Source organism: Nomascus leucogenys, chromosome 12, assembly GCF_006542625.1.
Source record: "Nomascus leucogenys isolate Asia chromosome 12, Asia_NLE_v1, whole genome shotgun sequence".
NCBI classification, from domain to species: domain Eukaryota; kingdom Metazoa; phylum Chordata; class Mammalia; order Primates; family Hylobatidae; genus Nomascus; species Nomascus leucogenys.
The window spans coordinates 102,864,195-102,877,222 of record NC_044392.1 but is presented as its reverse complement, the minus strand read 5'-3'; the positions used below and the strand labels follow the sequence as shown (position 1 = coordinate 102,877,222).

Genomic DNA, 13,028 nt, shown 5'->3' with positions numbered 1-13,028 from the left:
CTTTTTCTTCCCAGTCTTGGTTGGGTATGTCTTTTTCAGCAGTGTAAAAATGGACTAATACAGTAGGTGTGCAACAACTTTTTCTTTCTCTCTTTTTCTGAAAGTAAAGGAGAGCTCCATATGTCTGGAAAAATAATTCAAATTAACCTTCACATTGGACAACGCACAAACTCAGGCTTTCCCACTACTGTAGATTTGGGTTGCTGAGTTTCAGGTTACATTGCTGAGACATTAATGCTGTTGGGGTCTGAATTTCTTGAATCATTGTTGAGTACTGGCAACTAAAATAAGCACTGTGATATGGTTTAGAAACTTTGTTACATTCTATACACTCGTTTATCTATGTGTACATGTTCTAAAAGTGTTTACGTATATGTGCTATGGTTTGTTTTGTTTTGATAGGATGTATGGGTGTTTGTGCCTGGGAATCCTAAGAAACAAAATGTAAAAAAATAAATTATTTGTAGTAATCAAAACATTATTAAGTGCTAGAGAGCACAGTCATGGATTTCATCATGGCTTTTAGCATAGTGAGTGTGATGAAATGGTAGAGGTTTCCTGTAATGCCTTAGAAAGAGCCTGTATCACACTTCACTGCATAGGGACAGTAACTGCTATCATATAAAACCAACACTCTGCAAAACTAGACATGAGCCTTTGAGCTTTATATGTTGCCATTGATATGCTTTGGCTGTGTCCCCACCCAAATCTCTGCTTGAATTATACATGGTAGGGAACCAGTGGGAGGTAACTGAATCATGGCGGTGGTTACCTCCATGCTGGTCTCATGATAGTGAGTGAGGTCTCATGAGATCTGATGGTTTTATAAGGGGCTTTTCCCCACCCTGCTTTGCTCTGCACTTCTCCTTCCTGCCACCATGTGAATACGGATGTGTTTGCTTCCCCTTCCACCAGAATTGTAAGTTTCCTGAGGCTTCCCCAGCTCTGCGGAACTGTGAGTCAATTAAACCTCTTTCCTTTATAATTTACCCAGTCTCAGGCAGATCTTTACAGCAGGCTGCGAACTAATACAGTCACTAATTTGAAAATGGCTGCATACCAATTTGCAGTCATAATGGAAGTGGAGAGGCATAATCTAATCACTGAGACTTGAGTCTCACGTGCATAATAACTCCATATGCCATTAGTTTAGCAAGTGTGTTTGATTTCATGTACTTCATTACTTGTACAAGATATTTTTTAATTATACAGAAACAGATGGGCATGTTTCAGTGAAGCAGATTTTGCAATAACTGAAAAGAAAAATGACCAGAGTCATTTCGTCTGAATTGTGAATAGTTTCTCAGATGGGTGTACATTCTTGGCTTGATGAAGATTGTGAGTTCTTGCTTTAAGTGCCTGAAAGTTTAATTGAATATTCTGATCTTGGTCAAATTGGGATCTATTGAATGGAATTTGGGAAATCATCATAGTTACTGCATTTTCAGGATGATATTGCAACTATAGGTGTCTTTTAAAACATCACAAATTTTCTTTTCATTTTCTTATTAGTCTGAAGCATATACATCAGGTTCAATTGTCAAGTCTTGAGTAAAAGTATCAGAAAAGGCCCCTTGTAGCTTATTGTCATTAAGTAAACACATTTCCTGAAGAGATCTCTACCCTGGTCTCTGCACCCCAAACATGGACAAAGGAAGAACAGGGAAAGGCAGTGAAAAAGCTATACAGGTGAAGTGCCAGCCCATGTTTGACATTCATTCAAATATATTAGCTGAAGATATTATAATAATATGGCCGAGCACGGTAACTCACGCCTGTAATTCCAGCACTTTGGGAGGCCGAGGTGGGCAGATCACCTGAGATTGGGAGTTCAAGACCAGCCTGACCAACATGGAGAAACCCCGTCTCTACTAAAAATACAAAATTAGCCGAGTGTGGTGGCACATGCCTGTAATCCCAGCTACTTGGGAGGCTAAGGCAGGAGAACTGCTTGAACCCAGGAGGCGGAGGTTGTGGTGAGCTGAGATTTTGTGGTTGTACTCCAGCCTGGGCAACAAGAGTGAAACTCTGTCTCACAAAAACAAAACAAACAAACAAACAAAAACATAATAGTACTAGGAAGTATCTTTAATGGGGATGGTCCAACTCTTTGTCATTCTCTGCTGCAACTCAGCCTGTTCTCTCTAAATGTTTCTGACTAGATAGAGCTCAGGTGCTGCCTTACAGGAAGGACCACAGCCTATCTGTGAGCTGCACTGCTTCTGCCAACCCTACTCTCTCTGTGGATGAGTCTCTTCCACAAATGTTCCCTCTAGACAGACGTCATAAAGAAAAAGGAAGGATGAATTAGAGCATACTTCTCAAAAGTTCTGGCTGGTATTAAAATATTTTCTTTGGGTTAAATATTGGACTGGATTCAAATACAGTTTGCATTTTATTCACAGAGCTCCTCCATTCTCTCCTCCATTGTCTCTTCAGGGATGGGGTAAAGGAGTGTTGGGAAAAGTTTATGCGGCAGAAGGGAGTTACATACCCAAACACACATCTACAGATAAATATACAAAAGATTTGTTTCTTATAAAACAATAGGAACAATCTAAGTTTCTGAGGTTAAGTTCTCCTCCCTTAAGAAATTTAGTATTTCATAATTTTCTGTGTACAAAATGCAGTTTCACATTGCCTGTGCCCTAAATTGCTTTCTGATGTTGAATGATAGAAATCATCAAGCAGCATTAAATTAATTCCACATCTCTAAGTTGTCCAAAGGGATTAAGCTCCTCCTCTTAAAGTGTCCCATAGCACCAGAGAATACTTGAGACACTGAACAGGAAAGGAAGAATATTCTAGACAGAAGGAGTAGCAGGTTTAGACTTGGAGTCAAGAAATGTAAAATAGTTCAAAAGAGTACAGTTCAAGGGAAAGAGAAATAGTGAAGTCAGACAAATGGTAAAGGTCGTGATGGATTTTGTAAGCCTTGTGAAAGAGTTTGGAAAGCAATGAAATGCATCATTAACTACAAAGAAAACAACATCAAGGACATTTTTACTGAGACATAACTTGCCAAATGATTTTATGAACACTTGAGGCATTCTAGTTTGTGTTGCTCAGATATTTCATCTATAGAGAGAGATACTGACGCTAGCACAGGTAGGTGAAGGTCTAGATACTCTAGGGCAGCACTATTCAATACAACTTTCTATCCTGTCCAATATGATTACCAGTAGTTACACGTGGCTACCAAGAACTTGAAATGTAGCTAGCATAATGGTAATTTAATGTAAGGCAGTGGATAGTGGAGGAAAACAGAGATAGGCTTGCTGGGGATTAGACGCTGGGAATATGGGCAGAACTCCAAAACCGCCTCTGCAAATCCAGATCAACATTAAGAATATGGCAAAGTTCAGTTAATGTGGGACATAACAAATCTAAAGAGTAAATGTGGCAAAGTCCAGAGGCAAATTCCCAGCACATACTGGCAGGAGTTAAGGAGTGAAGGAAGGCATGAAGAAGGGTCAGGAAAATTTTAAACTTGATTTGTTAGAGTTATTTCAGAAGGTACAGATTGTGATCTCCATGGACTAACTTTCAGTGGTCTTCAACGAGAAACAGATTGAAGTAAACAACCTATTGCATATGGAGGGATTAACCAACCAAGGGGAAAACAAAGTTGAGGACATCCTGAGTGCCTTACTTCTTGCGCATCTAGAACAATCAGCTGTCTAATAGTTAATATTTTCTACCCCAAACTCAAAGCCATTTATAAATAAATTTTTGCCAGAGCTATGAAAGATTCCTTTAAAATAAACAGGCTCTAAAATAATTCAGGCAACTGATTACAAAGAATGGAGGCATTCCAGTAGGACTAATTCCTTCACCTCACTGGGTCACAAGTTTCTCATAAGTAAATTACAGGGTGGGTTTGCTCACCTTTCAGGGGAAAAAGGAGCAAGCTGTATTGGCGATCCACTACTTTCAAACAAAATCAGACTAAAAACATAAGAAAGTCAAATATGCAAGAGATAATGTATTTTAGAGTGGGGATTCTGTTCTACAGAGAGCTAAAACTGATTTAAATTTCATAAATATGCCTCTCCTTTTTGATATAATACCCAATAAATTCTAGCATTTCATGCTATTCTTCTTCATCTATTTTTTTTTTTTTTTTTTAAGACAAAGTCTTGCTCTGTCGCCCAGGATGATCTTGGCTCACTGCAACCTCCACCTCCCAGGTTCAAGCCATTCTCTCACCTCTGCCTCCTGAGTAGCTGGGACTACAGGAACCCACCACCACGCCTGGCTAATTTTCATTTTTGTTGTGGCTGTTGTTGTTTTGTAGAGATGGGGTTTCACCATGTTGACCAGGCTGGTCTAAAGCCCCTGACCTCAAGTAATCTGCCTGCCTCGGCCCCCAAAGTGCTGGAATTACAGGCGTAAGCCACTGTGCAGCCATTTCATTTTTTTTTTTTTTTTTTTTTTTTTTTTTTTTTTTTTTTTTTTTTTTTTTTTTTTTTTTTTTTTTTTTTTTTTTTTTTTTTTTTTTTTTTTTTTTTTTTTTTTTTTTTTTTTTTTTTTTTTTTTTTTTTTTTTTTTTTTTTTTTTTTTTTTTTTTTTTTTTTTTTTTTTTTTTTTTTTTTTTAGTGCGTAACACTGTGCAGGCTTTCATGCTATTCTTTAAACTTTCTTGCTTCCTTTGTAAATGAAGACACTATTAATCAGTTTAATTTTAATGTGTCCAATAGAAACTAAATGCTAACCATCGATTGCATTCTTAATTAATTTTACCTTTGTCTTAACTCTACTGTTCCTTCCCTAACTTTTCATAACTACTTTCTGCATTTTTACATCTTCATTTTTCCACCCATTTTCGAATAATAAAAGAAAATAACAATAAAGTATTAAAATTATTTTTAACCCATTGTTCAAGACAAACAGAGATACTGTATAACCTATAGAAAGAAATCATAAGAAACAAACACTTGTTTGCTAATTACAAACCTCTAAATTTGTTGTAGGAAAGGTCACGTAAGAGTTTCAGTGCATAATTCACAAAAACACAGATGTATTAAAAGAGCAATGCATCAAAGTCAAGAGCAATTTCTTCTGTTCCCTGTACTTCAATATCTTTGCCTTTTAGTTTAGATTTCTAGGGTATTTGCATATGATGGGGAAACATGCTAGTATACCTTCAGCAGGGAAATATATGGAGTAGAAGAAGGCGATTGATTGGGCAGCACTGGTAAAGAAAAGGAAAAGAATAACAATATTAACTGAGCACTACCCAGGTACCTAAAGATGCACTTAATTAACTCATATATTCCTCACAGCAATTCTTTCACTCATTACACAAATATTTCCTTAGCACCTCCAATGTGCCACGCTCTGTGCTTGGTAGATTAAAGGACAGACAAGACAAAGCCTGTCTCTGCCCTTGGGAAACTCATATTCTAATGTAGAAAACAAAAAGGTAGACAAACAAACAGAAACAAATTACTAAATAGGACAGGCGCCATGAAGGAAACAAATGAGCTGAGATAGTAAATAATAGAGATATCTACTGTAGATAGGAATATCAAGAAAAAACGCTTCAAGAAAGTACTTAAGCTGTTAACCAAAGGAAGAAACAGAGCTGTGGCATGTAGGAAGTAGGGAGAAGAGTGGGGCAGCATGTGCAAAGAACCTGGGGCAGGAGAGATCCTTATGCCTGCTGAATAATGAGTGGGCTGGTGGGGGCAAGAGGAGAAGTATTAGGAGCGGGTGTGGTGGTCTAGCTGAGAAATTAGTTTTGCCTGAATTAGGAGTTTTAGAGATGGACAGAAGTGAATAGTACAAGATACATTTTGAAGGTAGAGTCAACAGTACTTGCCACATTTACTTATTAATATTCTCACATAATAGATGAGAAATGGTCTGAAAGATTCAGAATTAATTAAAGTTCTTGTAGTAAGTAACTTCATGATGGGGTTATGAACCCTGCCTTCCCTAAAGCCCCTTCTACTACATCACACTTCCTAGCTTTGTTAATTCAAGGTTGATGTGTGTTTTATAGAGTCCTAAAAGTGGAAGTTTTTTGCCAGTCTAATGATTTTGAATTAGAATGTGTTTTAATAACTTGAACAAATTACAGATTTTCAATTCACAAACCCATAACTTTATGTCACTGAGGAGGGCACCAAATTCTACAAACACCCTTTACATATTTCTTCTGGACCAAATGTTAAAATAGTCTTGCATTTCTTCCAGAGATGCACTGCATTACCAGCATGCATATGAAAAAATTTCTGTTGACTAAAGCAGCAGTCTTGGCAATTCTGAACCATGTGCTATTCTTACCATAAGTCTAAATTGGGTAGTTCGAGTGACCAACCAGTTTGTTCAGCCTTGCTAAAAATATGCCCATGTTTGCCCAAATGACCTGGCTTCCTGGTAATCTCCCACCTTTCCAAGTCAATCAACACATGGAAAGTGCTCAAAATAAGCAGGGATTAGAGTCACAGACTCAGCTGGAGGAGCTTGCTTTTTTAAAACACAGGACTCCTGTCGTTATTTTCTTCACTGTTACTCTGTCTTTACTGCTGAGATTCTGGTGTGTACATGAACGCTGCTCTCAAGTCCCTCCATTTCTCCTCTGTTCCAGCACACGATAGGTTTGTACTTGCCCACAATGTGCAGTTGCCCTCTGTATCTGGGGGTTCTGCAAACTGCAGATTAACTAACCACAGATCAAAATATTGAGAAAAGAAAATAAAAAATAACAATATGACAATAAAAATAATACAAATAAAAAGGCGATACAGTATAATCACTATTTATACAACATTTACATTGTATTAGGTATTATAAGTAATCCAGAGATTATTTAAAATGTGCAGGAGGATGTGCATAGGTTATATGCAAATACTACTCTAATTTACATAAGGGATTTGAGCATCCTGGGGTTTTGGTATGGGGGAGGTGGTCATGTAACTAATCCCCTGTGGATACAAAGGAACAACCATAATTCTTTAGGTTGGCATCACATAATACTTGCTCTGGCAGTATTTAAGAGCTGCCGTACAATTCTTCCCTTCTGTGTGCTGTGGAGTCTAGCTATGCTTGAAGCCTCCAATAGCCTGAGTCTCTGATGAGGACAATGTGCCAAGTCCGCACAGCTGATCCCCAACAGACATGTTATATGGGGGCAAAGACCTTTTGTCATTTTTAAATGCTAAGATTTGGGGATTTGTTGTTGTTGTTGTTGCTGCTGCTGCTACTATATAATCTAATCTTTGTGACTGGGATAGGTTCCTTCACATTCTTGATAGGAAGGAAAATACGAACTTTCAATTTAAGGAAATAGGACAAACAGTACAGTTGGCAGAAAGTGAAGAGATTTGGATTCAAATGCAACAAGTTTTAATACTATCTTTGCAACTTACTTGCTCTCTGAGTCTTCTTTTTCTCATCTGAAAAAGAGTAATAACAGTATAAGTTTGCTATAATTTAATACGCAAAGTTCCTAGCAGGATGCTAAACCACAGATGATGTTCAATGAAAATAGCTATTTCTGTGAGGGGTAATGGTAAATAGACTAAAAGTGTAGCAAAAGGTAAACCACATAGGCATGGCTGAATCTGAAGAGACTAGAAATGGGGAACACTGTCATTCATCCCCTCGGTTCTGCCTACCAAGCATCTCCTAGTCATAGACATGCCTTTCTGTCTCTTCTGTATTCAACTCATGCTTTCCCTGTCCCATTCCCACTCCCCTGTCACAGGCTGCTCCCAGGAAAGTATATAGAAATCACTCACTAAGATAGTTGCATTTTAACAAGAATTAAGTTAAGGGGCTAAAGCTCCAACTTAGTATTTTAGGCCTTAGGTGGAAAAAGGCAGTGGATATCTCTCACCTGAACCCAGGCTGGCCAAGAGGATCTATCTTGCTTAATTATGCCCACTTGTTAGGTCCACTAACCTAGGCAGGTCTATTGGAGCAGTCTTTATAAAAGACTTTTATGAGGCTTCATTTTGTGAAGCTGTCCAGATCTGCTGGAAAGACTACCATTATAGTTTGGCAGGATCTTCTGTGGGGTCAGGAGTGGGGACTGGCAGTACTAGTGCTGTATGTCGGCATTACTCTTAAAAATGTTCAGTCTTAACATAGTCTCCTCATATTAATCCTCACAGCAGTCCTACAAACGAGCATTAAGATCTTTGTCACAGATGATGGAACTGAAGCTTAAAGCTTTTAAATCATTTACCCACATTCGCGTATATGATAGGTGGAAGAGTCTGTATTCCAAAACCAGTACCTCTGATTTCAAGTCTAATATCCTTTTTTCCCCTTTCACTGTTACAGTTTTCTCTGTGTGAGAAAGCAAATTCAATAGTGTCTCTTGACGGCATTTTGCTATCACGTAATACAAATTTTTTTTGTTATTACATAGTTGGGAATTTGAAATTCTGTTTTCTACATTCAACAACTAAAAGGAAGAAAAAACACATGACGGTTAAAAAAAGAAACTACAAATATACTACTGAAAATGAAATTAAAGTAAGGTATTCTATATTGTCATGTCTTCTGGCTAAAATAATACCCACAGTTTCAGAGAATTTTAATCTCTACCTATATGAAAAAAGAGAGAAGAGAATAGGGAAGGAAGCTTTTAGTCTCATCATTTCTTTAAGAAACTATAATTATTTTCTTATGGCTAACATAATTTCTAACATCAATCTATTTGCAGTCAGTTGTAAACACTGAAAATATTTTGAAACTTACAGTGGAAATACAGAATTTGTAGCCAGACAAACTTGAGTTTGAATTCTAATAACACCACATAAATCTATGGGCCTTGAGGAAGTAAGTTAATTAAGCCATAATTTAGAGATGAGCCTCAAGCTTCTTATCTCTGAAATGAAAGTTTATAACAACAATCTCACAGAAAGGTGGTGGCTATTACATGACACAGTGGATATAAAGCACTTATAGATTATAAACTTTAAAACATTTACTTCCCTTTTCTCTTTGCATCAGATAGATTCTCATCATTCTAGAAATAACCTGATTCTTATTCCCAAGTAATGCACAATCAAGTGGATTTTATTCACTTAGTAAGTATTCAAAGAGAGAAAGTGAGAGACAGAGAAGAAAGATGGAGGAAAGGAAGAAGGGAAGGAAGACAAGGAGGAAGGGAGAGAGGGGAAAAAATCCTAGGAAAAACACTAAAATCAGCTGGAGACATGTCCCTTCTCTGCATGATCCAATATTGTTCTGTTAGTAGAGATCGGAAGCACTTGGAGTTATACATCCTGCCCTTATTCTCTTTCCCCAGTAGAAATACAGGAAATAAAAAAACATTTATAAAACTTCTGATAATATCACTAGAAATTGGTCATTAGTTCTCATAGCAGAACTTTTTGCTTGAAATATATTTGGCCCTATTTGATTTTATCAGTCATTCAAGGGTGGAATCGTTACAGAAATTTATTCTAGGGCCACTAATCCCACCACTATGCACAATTATACATCTATTTTTTAGACAACCGACCAGATGCCTAATGTAAACCTGAAAGACCTAAAGAAATTTTTCAACACCCAGTCTGGGATTGATCTTAACTGGACTGTGGCTGTCCATGGCATCTCAAGTAGCTATTTCCAACTTCACCGCAGAGGAGAGCCATTACAGGTTTGGGCAGCTATCTCCACCATGAGAAAGAGTTAATTTCTTGTGTAATTTCGAAGTCTGAATGAAGTTGAAGTGTGAATTCATTACAGGAGATCGTGAATGTTGTTAAGTGGATCATACGAATGCAGTTCCCTCTGTATTTCCTATAATAATTTGTATATGGACAGGTACTCTAAGTAATTACAGGCATTTATATTTATAATTAGCCTTTTGGGGGAACCATTTTAAGAAAATGATTTGTTCAGCTGTGTACCAGATTAGTATCAGCCGGGTGTTTGTCACATACCACCATAACTGGGAAAACACAGCAAGAAATGTTGATCCAAAAAGAACTTTAGAAATATGCTTAAAGTTTCATTTTTTTTTTCCAAAAACATTGCATCACTTCTTAGAACACAAGTACATGTCTTTCAAACACGATTTTTTTCTTTAAAAAGTGGGGCGTGGGTACACAAATACAGTGATGAAATGAAAAAGTACAATCAATGGAATTTTACTGGCACAATGTAAAGGTCAGGATAAGACTAACAATACGTGCATTAGAAACAACAATAAACAATGTTCTGAATGATCATGAACTGCCTTTAGAGGCTTCCAAAGCACCAAGATGAATTGGTGCCAACAACTGGACTATGGGGTTAAGAGACCAGCAGAGGCAGTTGACCCAAACTCAAGATAAAACTTTTATTAATAAATATAGGCTGGGCGTGGTGGCTCACACCTGTAATCCTGACACTTTGGGAAGCGGAAGTGGGCAGATCACTTGAGGCCAGGGGTTCGAGAACAGCCTGGCCAACATGGTGAAACCCCATCTCGACTAAAAAATACAAAAATTAGCCAGGTGTGGTGGCCCATGCCTGTAATCCCAGCTACTCGGGAGGTTGAGGCAGGAGAATCGCTTGAGCCAGGGAGGTGGAGGTTGCTGTGAGCCGAGATTTTGCCACTGCACTTCAGCCTAGGTGACAGAACAAGACTCTGTCTTAATAATAATAATAATAATAATAGAAGTAAAGCTGTTCGTTATATTCTTGTGAAGGTTTGTCTCTGTACAGGACAGAATCGTAAATTAAAATCTCCAAATAAGAAAGTCTAAGTGAAGAAGGCAACAGTGAGACAACCATTACCCTCTGTTTTCAGTAATAACATCATACATCTATTCGAATGTCCCCTTGTCCAAAGAATTATGTAAATCTTAATCATCTTTTAAATGGGCATCATCTGATTTCCTTTCAAACTTCAACCCCTAAATGAGTATATATGAGTATATTGTTCTGATTTGGAAACTACAGGGCGAAATGGGACTATTCAAAGCAGTGAAGTCAACCTGAGTTGATAACGTAACTGCAGGCATTCCTACAACAGTTCGTCCTCTCCAGTATACATAGAGCAATTTGACTTTCATTTAATTTGATCATTTAAAATCCATTATGAACAACATAAATATCTTTCCCACCATGTGCTTTAAAAACTTTGCACTATTTATTTTTTTGCAGGGAAAACTTCCAGATAATACAGGGTCAGAAATCTGACCACTTTTGAATTCTCTTCCTTTTTAAAATTTATTTTTAAATTTATAATTGACACAATAATATTACATATTTCTGGGATAAAATGTGATGTTTCGAGGCACATATACATAGTGTAATGATCAAATTGGAGTAGTTGTCATATCCATCATTTTAGACATTTCTTTGTGGTGACAACCTTCAAAATCTTCTCTTCTAGCTATCTTGAATATGTAGTACAATGTTATTTTTCTACAGTCACCGTGTTGTGTAATACAACACCAAAACTTATTCTTCCTGTACAATTTAACGTTGTAGCAATTGATGAACCTTTTGTTGTCCCCCCTTCCAGCCTTTGGTAGCCACTATTTTACTCTCCATTTCTATGAAATCAATGTTTTTAGATTTCACATGAGTGAGATTATGCAGTGTTTGTCTTTCTGTGTCTAGCTTATTTCACTTAATATAATGTCCTCCAGGTTCATTTATGTTGCTTCAAATGACAAAATTTCATTCTGTGTTATGGTTAAATGGTATTCTATTGAGTGTGTGCGTGTGTGTGTGTGTGTGTGTGTATAACACTTTTTAATCCATTCATCTGTAGATGGTCATCTAGGTTCATTCCGTATCTTGACTACTGTGAATAGCACTATAATAAACATGGGTGTGCAGATGTATCATCAACACACTGATTTCATTTTCTTTGATATATGCCCAGTAATGAGCTCGCTAGATCAAATGGTAGTCTATTTATAGTATTTAAAGGAACCTTTATACTGTTTTCCATAATGGCTGTATTACTTTATATTTCCGCCAATCGTGTATAAGAGTTCCCTTTCTTTTGCCAGCATTTGTTTGTCTTTTTGAAAAAAGCTATTTTAACTGTGGTGAGGTGATATCATTATGGTTTTGATGTGCATTCCTCAGGTGATTAGTGAAGTTTTGCATTTTTTAATATATCTGTTGGTTATTTGTATGTATTCTTGTGAAAAAATGTCTATTCAGGTATTTTGCCATTTTTTATCTGACTTTTGGGGTTTTGGCCATTGAGTTGTTTGAGTTTTTTATATAATCAGGATATTAACTTATTATCAGATACATAGTTTGCAAATATTTCTCTCATTCTGTGGATTTTCTTTTCACTTCATTGATTATTTCCTTTGCTGTGCAGAAGCTTTTTAGTTTTATGTAATCTCATTTGTCTGTTTTAGCTTTTGTTGCCAGTGCTTTTGAAGTTTTATTCAAAAAACCCTTTCCCAGTTCAGTTTCATGAAGCATTTCCTCTATCTTTTGCTGTAGTAGTTTCATAGTCTGGATCTTATGTTTAAGTCTTTAATCCATTTAGAGTTGATTTTTGTATATTGTGAGAGATGGGGGTCTAGTTTCATGCTTCTGCATGTGGCTATCCATTTTTTTCAGCACAATTTATTGAAGAGATTGTCCTTTCCCCAATGTGTGTTCTTGGCATCTTTGTCAAAAATCAGTTGGCTGTAAATGCGTGAATTTATTTCTTGGTTCTCTATTCCATTTATCTGTCTATTTTTACGCCAGTATTATTCTGCGTTGGTTACTAGAGCTTTGTAGTATATTTTGAAGTCAGATAGTGTGATGCATCTAGCTTTGTCTTTTTTGCTTAGAATTGCTGTGGCTATCTGGGTCTTCTGTGGTTCCGTATAAATTTTAAAATTGTTTTTTCTATTTCCATGAGGAATGTCACTAGTATTTTGATAAGAATTGCATTGAATCTGTAGATTGGGGTAATATGGAAATTTTAATGATTATTTTCTCCAATCCATGAACATAGAATATCTTTCAATTTATTTGTGTCCTCTTCAATTTTTTTTTTTTTTTTTTTTTGAGATGGAGTCTCACTCTGTTGCCCAGGCTGCTGGAGTGCCGTG

At 36.8% G+C, this 13,028-nt stretch overlaps 1 protein-coding gene across 8 annotated transcripts in view; it reads right to left on the bottom strand.

Annotated features, from left to right (window-relative positions):
• PTGER3 (prostaglandin E receptor 3) overlaps positions 1–13,028 on the bottom strand; it is a 198,409-nt gene that overhangs the window by 89,922 nt on the left and 95,459 nt on the right. For 4 of the 8 annotated variants that reach the window (XM_003260191.2, XM_003260190.3, XM_030823139.1 and 1 more), the window contains one exon: positions 7,377–7,403. The exons of 2 other annotated variants lie outside the window; for them this stretch is intronic. In XM_003260191.2, the coding sequence (XP_003260239.1) occupies positions 7,377–7,403 (27 nt within the window). Of the gene's footprint in view, positions 1–6,040; positions 6,671–7,376; positions 7,404–13,028 lie in introns of those variants that run through there. 2 more of the 8 variants (XM_003260193.3, XM_012500502.2) reach the window with 1 other exon arrangement.